Below are 14,179 nucleotides of genomic sequence, written 5' to 3' on the forward strand. Positions count from 1 at the left end.
TATATTATTAAGTATTGTTTTATAAACTTTACTGTTATTATTATTTGAGTTTTCATAACAATACATACTTATTTATGAAACTTAAAAACCAATTAACGGATGACTGAAAATACCTCATGTAGTTATGCCTTTTGTACTTAAGTTAAAAATTTGAATCTGTGCTTGTCTTAATTTTGCATGTAAGTTAGCAAATGATGGATGATCATCTCATCATATTGTCAGCACTCTTGCATTATGTGAAAAACTGGTTCAGGCCAATGGTTTGGTGGAGGCAACCGATCCAACACATCTCAAGTTCAGTAAGTAAAGCAGCTTCTCACAGATATTTTTTATGCAAGAAGTATATGTAGAACAAGAAGTATATGTAGAACAAGAAGACTAAAAGTTACTTCAATTGTCTAAAGTAATTGTACAATTATCCTATCATTGGATAGATCATATGTACAGTCTTCACTAGCTTAGACTTGCCCCTTAATTTTTTACATTCTTCGACTTAGTTTTCTGATACATTTTGATTCTCTACATGTACTGTATTTGCCAGTAGATATTTCAGCATAAGAGGAGAAACAGGGAGGCAGGAAATGGGCTTGAGCCATCTCACTGTTGGCAATGTTAATTTAAGCTTTAGTATAATTAATTTCCTAATGTTTTATTCCATTAATATTATAATCATGATTATTATGTTATAATTCTCTGACTATTATTTATGATCCTATTTTCATTTTTATGTAATGTATTACTGATTATAATTCCTTTCTAGTGTTGTGTAATGTTGATTAAGCTAAACTATGATTATTATTAATAAACTACTTGTACATGTACATAACTAATAATGGCTTATTGAGTCACTACTTGTTATTATTATTATTTATGACAGTTCCTTGTGGATTTTTATCAAGCTTTCCTTTCAACTTCATCAGCAAGAGTATCATAATCAACTTCACCAATATCGGTGAACTGATATTCAATCGATATCCCAGTAAAACATTTTCTAACTGCATCTTTAGCAGATGAAAATGACATCTGGTCTTTAATTCTGGCAGTTTTAGAAACCCTACATAATGATAGACCATCAGCATGTACTGACGTACTCTATACAGTATAGATACCATATACTGGGATATTTTTGAGTTGCTAAATTTTTGTGAATCTTGCAAAATTTTATAAAATGATTTTTTTTGCAAATAGCTTGCAAACTGTATCACATGGCAATGAATATGAAGAATTTTTTTGCAATTTTTATTTTTGCAACAATGCAAAAAAGCACAAAATTTACAAAAATTTGGCTACTCAAAAATTTCCCAGTATACTGCAGTGTATGTAAGTACAGGCACTGTTAGATGGTGTGTCATTTCATATAAACATTGGATGATTGAAATAATTTTTGCTCTGTTTGAACATAAGCTGTGCAAATACTCTTAAAGTACTGTGTAGCAAAAAAATTTTGTGGCCTAAAAATTGCTGGTATAATTATGTACTTGAGTTATGGTTTCTATTATCGTAATGCTCATTATTATGTAACATCGTGTAATTAAGAGTATTCTAGACTATGAAGTTCTATGTATATGCATCATGTTTTCTATTAATTTTTTGTACAGTGTTCAATAGTTCTTTTCAGTTCTTAGTAAAATAATCTAACAAACATTTTGTGAATTCATTCAAAATCTATTTTTTGCTTTTTGTAATGTGGAACTCTACTTTTTTGATTATTGTTTTATTTTCATGCTTTTGTTGAAAAAATTGGAAATCCACGAAAATAATATTAACAACACTTACCAAGGAATAAAAGCAACTTTTTGAATAAACCTTCCTGCTTTGTTTGTAAATTGAAAGTCATACAGAATGTACAGTGGCTGGTCATCCCTCAGTTTGGCCTTCACTTCTTCTTCAAATATTTTCTTGTCCTCTTCCCTCGTTTTAGTATCACGTCTTTCACCAGATTGAGTAAGGACCACTCTTTTGCTCCTGTCAATTTCAAAGAAAGCCCATTTTTTGGCGTGGTGGTTTTTGATGCTATCAAACGTTGCCTTTACATCAGGAGAAACTTCAGTCCCTCCCATTGACATGATTGTAAACTAGAAGCAAATTAATGATACCATTACTGACAATATAGTACTGGTATTTACTTACATCTGCAGTAGCTTTTCTTACTTGTTCCTCTCTCTTTCTTCTCTTTGTACTGACAATACTAACACTAGTTTAGCATTGAATATAGTGTTACGTGACTTGGCTGGGCTATCTAATTAACACTAAGTCGTCTGCCAGTATTAAATTTTCATATAAAATAATAATAGTATCTAGTCTCTTTGATGTAACGAGAGCTCAAAGCCATGCATGCATGCATTGATTCATGTATGGACAGCATTAAAGAAGGTATGAAAATGGCTTGATTGCACTAATAAGAGAGCTCTGTCAACAATCATAGCACATCAGGTCACAAGTATCATGAATACATGTATGGTACATGCGTGTACGTATGTGCACTATTCACATGTAGAATATATCATGCATTTTGAGGGATGCATGCACATATGATGTCATATACATTCAACTTCTTGTTCCATGTATCTCTGATAATGATCATCAACTATCTGAACAATATTAACTTCATTCTCTCTTACATGATACTTGTAGCGTCTAGCCAGTATAACAAACGCTATCAGTATGAGGGATAAGTGAAAACACATTACTATGAAGTAATGTATCCAAGTCCTACAAAATCCAACCATCATTCCTCTCCTGTATTCTGGAGGCTGTGCTACTGTAAACTCAAATGAAGTAGGAAGAATAAGAGAATATGAGAGTTCAAAAATATTTGTTGAATTACTAGTAGAGAGTCATATGAGAGATAAATATGTATTAATACTTGAGTTATGCAACCAAGTAAAGCAAAAACAATACCAGCACCCATTCTAGTAAGCATACTGGGTATATACTTGTGGAAGCAACCACGAATGATGAACTGATAAATGAAGAATAGGAGTACAACACTGATATTATATGTACCATAATCTTCAAACACCATACAATGTACTTGTGATTTATTGACACAATTACCATGAGGAATCCAATAAAAAGTGGTAAAAGCAAAGATAGCAATATATAATGGTAGCATACGAAAGAATGTTTTCACATCTTCTACCTCTTCCTCTGTGAATGGTCCACCATATTTATCCTTACCCAGGTCTAGTCTTGAAGGAGCCTCTTCCTCCCAGTAGGTCAGAGCACTACGATTCTCAGGATACTTGTGCTTCCTGGCATAACACAATACTCTAACTATCAGTTTGATGGGATTCTTGATTAGTGATATATTCTCCAGTTTGTGTTTAAATAATGAATGAGACACCAGTATAAGAGACAGTGCTACTCCTGATGCTATTAAATAGCAATGAGCTTTGAATTAACAGAATCAAACAATAACAAAAAGTTAAGTAAAACCCATGTAGTTGAATAAGCAGCCATATTCCAGTATGTTACAGTACTCAGTTCATGAGCTGATCCTCCAATCAATTGATCAATATTGTACTAAATAATATTAGCATCAAAAATTGTCATAGTAATACTATTTACTATAGAGCCAGGTACAATCCACATCTTCCCCATGAACCCATAACAATTGTTTAATATAAGAGAAACTCCAATTATGATCCATGATATAAAAGTCAGTATAATAGCAATCATTATTGCTCTATATCTTCCTATGCATACATCACTTAATAGTCCAATGAAAGGAAACAAAATGTAAAAAAGAAAAGGAATAAGTCTTGCAAAACTGGGAAGACTGTCAAGAACTTCAAAGATCCTTGCATACAAGATCAATTTAAACTGAATCGTCATCAAGTAATTCCAGAGCAGCACCATAATAGCAGGAAAAGACATTACAGGAGCTACACACACTCTAGCCCTTGAAAGAGCCATTGTTTTACTGTACCATAAGCATAACAAAAAGTGAAGCTATTTATAAACTATAAGAGTATCCTAGTTTGTCAGATAAAACAATGAAAAATGAAAGAAAACAATCATATATTATTAAATATTGTTTATAAACTTTATTGTTATCATTATTAGAGTTTTCATAGCAATACACACCTTTTCTTAAAACTTAAAAACCAATTAAGGCATTTATGACTTAAAATGTCTCATGCAGCTATGAAGATATTACAATAACAAAGCATGTTCTATAACTTACTATCTAGGTCTGTCAATTAATCTTCAAATATTATTTCTGTTTCAAGAGCTTCTTGGTGTCTCTTATATTCATCTTCTTGTTCCATGTATCTCTGATAATGATTATCAACTATCTGAACAATATTAACTTCATTCTCTCTCACACGATACTTGTAAAGTCTAGCCAGTATCACAAATACTATCAGTATGAGGGATAAAAGAAAACACATTATTATGAAGTAATGCAAATTTTCTGATAATATAAAAGAAAAAGCATATCCAAGTCCTACTGAAGTATAGCAGAATCCAACCATCATTCCTCTCATGTATTCTGGAGACTGTGCTACTGTAAGCTCAAATGAAGTAGGAAGAATAAGAAAATACGAGAGTCCGAAAAGTATTTGTTGAATTACTAGTAAAGAGTCATATGAGGGATAAATACGTATTAATACTTGAGTTATGCAACCAAGTAAAGCAAAAACAATACCAGCACCCATTCTAGTAAGCATACTGGGTATATACTTGTGGAAGCAACCACGAATGATGAACTGATAAATAAAGAATAGGAGTAGAAAAGTAATGTAATATGTACCATAATATCCAAACATTATACAGTGTACTGTAGAATTATTCATGATACAATTGCGAGATCGCCATGAATATACAACGCAGGTGAACCCAAAGATAGCAATATATAATGGTAGCATACGAAAGAATGTTTTCACATCTTCTACCTCTTCCTCTGTGAATGGTCCACCATATTTATCCTTACCCAGGTCTAGTCTTGAAGGAGCCTCTTCCTCCCAGTAGGTCAGAGCACTACGATTCTCAGGATACTTGTGCTTCCTGGCATAACACAATACTCTAATTATCAGTTTGATGGGATTCTTCATCAATGATATATTCTCCAGTTTGTGTTTAAATAATGAATGAGATACCAGTATAAGAGACAGTGCTACTCCTGATGCTATAATACTAATTAAATTTACAGTAACAGTCTTGAATAGTAATAAGAATCCTCCTAGTATTTCTGCAACTGGATAAGCAGCAATATTCCAGTATATTATAGTACTCAATTCATGAGCTGATCCTCCAATCAACTGATCGATATTGTACTGGATAATATTAGGAAAGACAGTAACGACTCCAATATAATTAACTATAGCACCAGGAGCAATCCACATCTTCCCCATGAACCCATAACAATTGTTCAAGATAAAGAAAATTCCAATTATAATCCATGATATGAAACTGAGTATAATACCAATCATTATTGCTCTGTATCTTCCTATGTATACATCAGTCAGTAGCCCAATGAAAGGAAACAAGATATAACAACAAAGAAGAATGACTCTGAGGATGACAGTCATTGTGATAGCACTTGCAGACTCTATTAAATGATACTGAATGAACATCAAGTAATTCCAGAGCAGCACCATAATAGCAGGAAAAGATGTTATAGGAGCTACACACACTCTAGCCCTTGAAAGAGCCATTGTTGCCTCCTAGAGATAAACGACAGTTTTCATACTGTTATCAGTTACAACTAGATTGCTTTATATGGAATACAATGTTATCATGTAGCAGACTACTAGTCTAAGTATGAATGTGTAACATAAAATTGCATTTATTATTTTTGAGAGCAACACTAAAAAGGCAAGAGAAGTTGATAAAAAAATCAAAAAATCAACAAAACAACTACAAAAAAGGAATTGTATAATAAAAATGAAGGAGCCACCACACTAAAATTTATTATCAAAAACTATAAAATAATTATTATTCTGCATGCATCAAGTCTCTATGCAACAAAAGCAGCACAAAACGCGTGTATAAAATAATCAAAATAATAATAAGAAATAAATTCCTTTTCCTCTCTCTATGCATGTCTCTCTCTTTATCTCTCTTAGTTAAAAATTTGAGTCTGTGCTTGTCTTAATTTTGCATGTATCTCGGCAAACGATGGACGATCATCTTCATCATATTGCCAGCACTCTTGCATTATGTGGTAAACTGGTTCGGGGCAATGGTTCGGTGGAGGCAAACGATAGCCAGCTTCAACCTGTGGACATAATGTTAATGATTGTAATAGTGGGTATGCATGTATGAAGTTTGTGATTCTCTCTCTTTTTACCCTATCATGTTTTCACTATCACTATACATGTAGTTTCTCCATCTTTTAAACTTTTCTTTCCTCCCAACTTTTTCTCTCTTCCTCCCTCTCTCTCTCTCTCCCTCCCTCCCTCACCCTCACCCTCTCTCTCTCTCTCTCTCTCTCTCTCGCTGTTTACTTGTTCTCTTGCTTCATTATTACTCATTCCTGGATAAGGTGTAGACCCAAGGGAATATGTCTCCCACAATAATATGCCAAAGCTCCACACATCACTAGCATTAGTGTACCTACCGAGATTAAGAGCCTACAGGAGGAACAGGGCAACTTTAAAAATTCATATAAAATTCAATTTTGATCGGAATCAGTTCAAACTTTCTACACAACACAAGTACATGTATATGCATCAGATAAAAATATAAAAATGGAGAGTTCTCTCCCTGTCAATTTTGATGAAATTTTGCCAACGACACTGTACTATAGTACAGGGACTTTAGTCCGATTTTGGAGCAACTTAAAAAATTCATATAAAATCCAATCTTGATTGGAATTAGTTCAAACTTTCTACACAACATAAGAACATGTATATGCATCAGATAAAAATATAAAAGTGGAAAATTCTCTCCTTGTCAATTTTAATGAAATTTGGCCAATGATCCTGTACTATAGTACAGGGACTTTGGCCCGATTTTGGAGTAATTTCAAAAATTCGTAAATCATCCAATTTTGATTGGAATCAGTTCAAACTTTCTATGCAACATAAGAACATGTATATGCATCAGATAAAAATATAAAAATGGAGAATTCTCTCCTTGTCAATTTTGATGATATTTGGCCAACGATCCTATACTACAGTACAGGGTCAAAAACCAAATTTAGGACAAAGCTAATAATCTAAATTTTGACTGGATTCTGTGCAAATTGATCTTCTCACCTCAGGTGCAGTCCATTTTATTGGTATTTGTCTTGAACCAGATGAGACCTGATAGATACCGCACTCTTCCTCTCGACTCATTCCAAAATCAGATATCTTAACTATGTCACTCTCTCCAACAAGACAATTCCTGGCAGCCAGATCTCTATGAATACACTTCATCGACTCAAGATACTCCATCCCAGCACTGGCGTCGGTCACCATCATAGCGAGCTTCTTCTTTGTTTGATGGTTACCTTTCTTCCTTAGGAAATCAAGGAAGGAGCCTCCAGGAAGAAGCTCCATTATAATATACACTGGATCCTTCTCAGCACAGACGCCAATCAGCCGGACTATATTAGGATGATCGTATTGCTTCAAAATGTCCGCCTCTTGTAAGAACTTTCGCTTCTCTGCCGCAGGGATTGTGTCACGGCAAGTCTTAACTGCTACCTTCTCTCCGGTGGACATAGTTGCCTCGCAAACCTCACCAAAAGCGCCACGCCCAAGTTTCCGGCCCATTTGAAGCTCGTTCCTCTTGATAGACCACTTATCAATACGGGATATGAATTTTCCTAATATAGCGCCAGAGTTGCGTGTGACTGGTATTTGTGTTTGGACGTGATAGTCCAACAGGTCACGGACTACACCAAAAGCCTTGTCTTCAAATCTGTACAACGGGATTCCTGGATTTTGAGGCTAAGAGGAAGAAAAAGAAAGAAAGTAAACGATGCATAAATTCTGTTTGTTATAGTATATTTATAAAAACCCATGACTGTACAACCACAAATTAACCATGCATTCAATCTATTGTACACATGTAGAAGGCAGTACATGTACATCTAGTATTAACACTATAAACACAGTACTTACATCTGGTATTTCTTGTATAACAAAATGGCGTCCTTGTCCATTCCAATTAACAGTGAGTACATATTTGTTTTGTCTGTCGCTGTATCTCACTAGGTACTCACCAGCTTGACCACACTTCTTCTCAGCATCTCTCCTGTCCATCACACCATAGTACCAAGGCTCGTCTTCTATTGCTACTTCAGGAGGCTGGAGAGAGAGGGGGGAGAGAGAGAGAGACAGAATAATCTCTTTCTCTAAAATCATTATAACGGGCAAAGATGACAATGACAGATATCTACAGCTGCTACAAAAATCATCTCCCTCCAAATCCAGTACAACAACCACAAATACAATTAATTTTAATTGACATGTACTGATTCTGAGGCCTAAAAGGTCGAATCACTCTCGCTTCCCTCTCTTACATGTACATGTGTATGTGTATACATGTACATGCATGTAGTCATGCAATCTGTATATACATGTACATGTATTAGTCGTCTCTCACCTCCTGATACTCGTCCTCCTCATCTTCCATAGCTGCTCCATGTCCTCCGGTACTGAAGCTCCCACTAGTCGTAGACTCATCTCTGTCCTGGTCTTCGCTGATTGACTCGTGACGATCTGAACCCTTAGACTTTCCTTTTCCTTTGAAGAGACGCTTAATAGTTTCAGAAGCCTAAGAAAAAGAGAGAGAGAGAGGGGGGAGAAAGTATAAAAATAAGCAGTTTGAAAAGTACATGTAATGTATACATGTAAATAAGCTCATAAATGCATACATGTACATGTACATGTACTGTAGAGCAGTATCTAAAGGTACACATGTACATGTAAGTAGAGATAAATCATTGCATACTGGATAATAAAAATTTAAGTGTACATGTACATAAAAATACAAGTACAAGTACAGTACTACTGTATACTGGGATATTTTCACGTTGCTAGATTTTCGCGAATCTTGTATTTGTAAGATTTCACAAAATAAAATCTTCGCAAATAGCTTACAAACTCCACCACATGGCAATGAAAATGGAGGAATTCACGATTTTTAATTTTCACGACAGAGCAAAAAACTGCAAAATCTGCGAAAATTTGACTACTTGAAAATTTCCCAGTATACAGTACATAAATACTTACTTTTCCTTTCTTGGGTTTAGAGGTAGAATAAGGATCATCAGCAGCTACACTAGTAGACAATTCATCAGCTCCTTCACCCAATGGATCAAACAATGGAGGAGGATCGGTCCGCTCTGGTACCATAGCCTGTTGAATCAACTGGAGCTGTTTCTATGAGGGGAGAGAGAGAGAGAGAGAGAGAGAGAGAGAGAGAGAGAGAGAGAGAGAGAGAGAGAGAGAGAGAGAGAGAGAGAGAGAGAGAGAGAGATTATTAGATAATATGACAATTAGTTTAAGAGAAGGACACTACGCCCAACTCTTGTCGATAGTCAGACGTCGGAGTGTTGGCCACAGTCGGTTGATGCTCCTAGTCTGCCTACCCGCCTAGACTTCTTTCCTGGCTATCTACCCAGCACCTCGCCCTCGACCCTCTTTTCACGACTCAGAGACACCAATTGTCGTCATACCATGTGACAATATAAACAAACTTTTACAATTACTGTGTTAGCATGAAGCCGTGGTGAACAGCAGGCTAGGCAGTCTGGTCTTGAGAACCAGAACTGGGGGTTAAAACGTTTTTAATGGCCAAACTCTCACCTCTCTGCCTGCCTTAAAAAGCTGTTGTTACCAATATGGCTTGTACAGTTACATGTGTGCTGACACTAGATATACAGGGCCTATGCTTATTATCTAACACAACTGGGCTTACCACTACATACTGGAAGGTATTGGTTTCTTTTCTCCTGGCACTATAAACTTGACATGTGCTTGACCATGTGCTTTAGGTGATTATTATTTATTAGGTGATATTATTAATTAAGGCTGGGTTTTGGTTTGGCACTTAATGAATTATTTATGCATTGACATGTACATGTAAAACATATGCTCAGAGGGGGAGAGAGAGAGAGAGAGAGAGAGACAGAGAGAGAGAGAGAGACAGAGACAGAGAGAGAGACAGAGACAGAGACAGAGACAGAGAGACAGAGAGAGACAGAGAGACAGAGAGACAGAGAGACAGAGAGACAGAGAGACAGAGAGACAGAGAGAAGAGAGACAGAGACAGAGAGAGAGACAGAGAGAGAGACAGAGAGAGACAGAGACAGAGAGAGGGAAAAAGATAATTAAAGTTATAGACTACCCACATGTACAGTATAATTGTGCATATACAGTAAAAGTGGGGAATGAAGAATATACAAATTATGCAAGAGAAAGGGAACTAACAGTCAGGAAATAGAAGTTTATATTTAAACAACAAACACAAACACACATAAAAACACACTGAGAGGCACATACATGTAAAGGTACACACTGTATGTGTACATGTACATGTGTACATGTAAACTGTTAAATCTACGAGACTTTCGGTCTCCCATATTTAGAGCCTAATAAGTCTGCAATTAAAAATAGACTGGTCATCTAAAATTTATTTTCCATCTAACAATGTTTATATGTACATGTACATGTATGTACAAATGTATATGTACAGGTACATGTTACATTCAAAAAAATGGTTAAAAGTGCGTGGACAATTTGACCTTTTGACACAAAAACGCTTTAAAGTTGATGTAAATTGGTCAAAATTTAATTTTGCATTCATTTGCGTTGCGTTTTATGGCGATAAATTGGTTGCTAAAATTTATTTTTATACTTATAACAATTCTTTATATATGTATGTACATGTAACAAACCTGTTTTCTAGATTTCTTGTCCTGGAGGTCATAAACTTGTCCCCTCAAATCAGACACTTGAACATGACGTGGTATGCCCCTGCAGGAATAATAAAATATTTAATAATTTTTTATTATTAAATAATTTACTTTTCAGGTTTGGAGGATTGCCTGCTGTCTTCCATACTAGCAGTTAATTCATCAATCTTCTGCGTCTGTGGATTAAATATAATATTAACACACTGATTCATGTTAACACTGATATATCAATTTAAACACTGATTTTGATTCCATTCACACGTCAACTCGTATTAATATCAGTTTTCTAACCTTTTGAGCTATATCAGCCTCGTGCTGAGATATTTCTGATTCATATTTTGCTGCCCTAAAATGATTAAATACCACTGAAATATAAATTGATGAACATGTACATGTAATTGATTAGAGTTGCACCGATTACCGATAAATTAATCGGAATCTGCCGATTTTTGCATTTTTCTATTGAATCTGAATCGGTTAATTTCATTGCAGATTATTATAACTATTAATAATTATTATAACGCGCGGCCACACCCACATTTGCCACATGTAAAAATGTCAAAGAGAAGGTCACCAATATGGCAGTATTTTACTGCTAGCGAAGGGGACAAGTCAGCTATTTGTACTACCTGTGGCACTCAAGTTTCTAGAGGAGGAAAGTCTGTAAAGAGTTTCACTACAACTAACCTGGTTAACCATCTCAAGAAACATCCTGCTGAATACAAGGAATATGAAGATGCGAAGCGGAAAGAGCAGCTGGATGCTACTAGTACTCCCTCTAAACCAGTCTTGAAACAAGCAACGCTAGAAGAAAGTTCTACTAAAATGCACAAGTGGGCTCAGAGTGACAGCAGAGCAGTTAATATAACAACTAAGGTAGCAGAAATGATTGCTGTTGACTGCCAACCAATGTCTATTGTTGATGATATTGGTTTTACTCGTGTTTTACATGCAGCAGAGCCTAGATATACTCTACCTAGTAGGAAGTACATGACTGACACAGTAATTCCTCGAGTATATTCTGAAGTGCATATGAAAGTGGCAAAGGAAATATCTGAAGCAAAATGGGTGAGCTGCACTTCTGATATTTGGAGCACCAACATCAGTAATGAATCCCTCATAAGTCTTACAGCTCATTGGTTGTCACCTATTTCATTTGACAGGAAATCAATCATGCTTAATGCTAGTCATATTCCAGGATCTCATACTGCTGATGCAATTAGAAAGAAGTGCAAGGAAATGCTTCAAACATGGGGTATTGAAAGCCGTTTACATTGTTTTGTTGTCGATAATGCTGCCAATATGAAGAAGGCTATGGCTGATGGAAAATACATACATATAGGCTGTTTTGCTCACTCAATACAATTGGTGATTCATGACGGCATAATATCTCAGCGCTATGTTCTCGATATTTTAGCTAAATGTCGACGTATAGTTGGCCATTTTAAACATTCCCAAGTAGCATCATCAAGATTAAAGGAAATTCAATCTAGCTTATGCTTACCTCAGCAGAGATTGAAACAGGATGTTTCCACTCGATGGAACTCAACACTACATATGCTACAATCAATAATTGCTCAAAAAGTAGTTCTAGCTGCTTATAACACTGAGAGTGATGATATTCCTCAGTTATCTTCTCATCAACTAGATATCATTGATAAGATAATAACTGTGCTGAAGCCAGTTGATGACATAACTAAATCTATTTCTTCTGAGAAAGCTTCTGTTTCAATCATTATTCCCTATATTCGAGCTTTACGAAAGACCTGGGAGAAGAGTGGTGATGATCGGGGAGTGCAAACAATGAAGAAAGAGCTATTGGATTCACTTAATCGTAGGTTTTGTGACATTGAGAGTAATGAAACACTAGTGGTAGCTACACTTTTGGACCCGTGCTTCAAAGATAAGTTCTTTACAAGTATAACAGAGAAAGAAGCAGCCAAAGAATTATTGATCACAAAGATTACTAACAACTCACATGATCAGGACATTGAAGAATCTATAGAACCACCAAATAAACTTCCCAGAACAACCGTAATGCAGTGCTTTGATGAAATTTTAGAAGAGTCAAGTGCTAGATTATCATCTTCACTATGCTACACAACAATTGTGGAACAATACTTGGCTGAACCCAACATTGATTATCACGCAGGAAATGCATATCAATGGTGGGCTGAAAATAAATGCAGATTTCCTAGGCTAAGTGAGCTAGCACTGCAGTACTTATCACCTCCCCCTACTTCGGTAGCATCTGAGCGACTATTTTCGACAGCTGGGGACATTTATGATGAAAAACGTAATCGATTAGATCCTGAGAGAGCAGAGACCCTTTTGTTCATCAAAAACAACATAAAATTATTAAATTAATGTTATTTACACATGCATTATGTAGTTTGTACAATTACAGTTACACACATGCTTGATTTATTAAAAATAAAGATTGCTTTCTTAATTGGCATTTGCATCTGTATCGGCAGTTTTAGTACAGCATAATCTGTTTATCGGAATATCGGCAAATTATTGTATTGGTGCAAATCTATCCATTAATGCTTTCTAAACAATTGTTGGTATGTTCACCTACTGTAAAATTAGCTTCTTTGTAACACTTCACCCACTCAGAACGAATAGGATGTCAGTTGATATCATAATAATGAATTACTGCCTTAGTCCTGACTCCTTCAGATCCTTGTAATGATTATCGTACTCCTGTGTTGAAGTGGAATAGGCAAGCTTTGTTAATTGCTCCAGAGCATGGTCACGCCGTCCAGAAAGAATACCAAGCATGTCACATGTTTTCTTGTCTCAGTGTTCTTACTGTATGAAATAGACAAATAATCAGAAAAGCAGCAGAAAACTCTTTCTTGAACACCACACGCTCTGTAAAATTTGATATAACAACTTTTGTCTGAGGCCACTTACTGTTGTGTGATTTGAATGCCCTTACCATCTTTTAACTGCTTTACGTCTCAAAATCGGTTAGAAAAGTTGCAATAATCTCAGTCTGCCCATTACTGCAATTATAATCATGACATACAAGGGCATTTGTAGATCATTTAACTTACAGTTGCCATCTATCATTTATGTTGGAGAGGCCAAATATTCTATGTCCAATAACATTCCCTATACTGTATCACTTGGAGGTGACAAGTTGACACTGTAGAGAATGTAAGGCAATAAGGAATAATTCAGACAATGAACATATGAGATTAACTGGGTTTCAACCCGTTGCTGAGGATTGGCACACTTAAGTAGTTTTACTTGAGGTGAGTTTTGTATAGTGTGTATAGTAAAATTATGTTTGTAGTAGCACTATTGCATGTA

At 35.6% G+C, this 14,179-nt stretch overlaps 3 protein-coding genes across 3 annotated transcripts; 1 reads left to right on the top strand and 2 right to left on the bottom strand.

The window, feature by feature from the left end:
• Window positions 1-757: 757 nt before the first annotated feature.
• Window positions 758-2,236, bottom strand: LOC100639921 (cofilin-like). Its single transcript, XM_003389592.3, has 3 exons — window positions 2,131-2,236; window positions 1,777-2,075; window positions 758-1,054 (listed from the first exon to the last, which is right to left on the bottom strand). The coding sequence occupies exons 2-3, from the start codon at window positions 2,064-2,066 to the stop codon at window positions 895-897; spliced, it is 450 nt and encodes a 149-aa protein (XP_003389640.1). The 5' UTR covers window positions 2,067-2,075; window positions 2,131-2,236; the 3' UTR covers window positions 758-894.
• A 3,557-nt stretch (window positions 2,237-5,793) lies between these two features.
• On the bottom strand, window positions 5,794-11,260 carry LOC100640682 (tyrosine-protein kinase Fes/Fps-like). The gene is made up of 9 exons (XM_003389598.3): window positions 11,150-11,260; window positions 10,970-11,034; window positions 10,841-10,919; window positions 9,174-9,323; window positions 8,545-8,715; window positions 8,061-8,246; window positions 7,209-7,886; window positions 6,456-6,581; window positions 5,794-6,226 (listed from the first exon to the last, which is right to left on the bottom strand). Exons 2-9 carry the CDS (start codon window positions 11,002-11,004, stop codon window positions 6,071-6,073), a joined length of 1,581 nt encoding a protein of 526 aa, XP_003389646.2. The 5' UTR covers window positions 11,005-11,034; window positions 11,150-11,260; the 3' UTR covers window positions 5,794-6,070.
• Window positions 11,261-11,413: 153 nt separating this feature from the next.
• LOC100640810 (zinc finger BED domain-containing protein 4-like) lies at window positions 11,414-13,225 on the top strand. The gene has a single exon (XM_003389599.1). The coding sequence runs from the start codon at window positions 11,414-11,416 to the stop codon at window positions 13,223-13,225; it is 1,812 nt and encodes a 603-aa protein (XP_003389647.1).
• The last annotated feature ends 954 nt before the right edge of the window (window positions 13,226-14,179 follow it).

The sequence above is a fragment of the Amphimedon queenslandica genome, unplaced genomic scaffold (genome assembly GCF_000090795.2).
Source record: "Amphimedon queenslandica unplaced genomic scaffold, v1.1 AMPQUscaffold_13025, whole genome shotgun sequence".
Taxonomy (NCBI): domain Eukaryota; kingdom Metazoa; phylum Porifera; class Demospongiae; order Haplosclerida; family Niphatidae; genus Amphimedon; species Amphimedon queenslandica.

Bases quoted from the DNA above. Each gene is read 5' to 3' on its own strand.
- LOC100639921 (XM_003389592.3), bottom strand. From the start codon at position 2,066: ATGTCAATGGGAGGGACTGAAGTTTCTCCTGATGTAAAGGCAACGTTT. The intron at 1,055-1,776 runs GTAAGTGTTGTT...ATCATTATGTAG, and splicing joins AAAGTTGCTTTTATTCCTTG to GGTTTCTAAAACTGCCAGAA.
- LOC100640682 (XM_003389598.3), bottom strand. From the start codon at position 11,004: ATGGAAGACAGCAGGCAATCCTCCAAACCTGAAAA. The intron at 10,920-10,969 runs GTAAATTATTTA...TTATTCCTGCAG, and splicing joins CAATCCTCCAAACCTGAAAA to GGGCATACCACGTCATGTTC. The intron at 8,716-9,173 runs GTAAGTATTTAT...TCTTTTTCTTAG, and splicing joins CTAAACCCAAGAAAGGAAAA to GCTTCTGAAACTATTAAGCG.
- LOC100640810 (XM_003389599.1), top strand. From the start codon at position 11,414: ATGTCAAAGAGAAGGTCACCAATATGGCAGTATTTTACTGCTAGCGAA.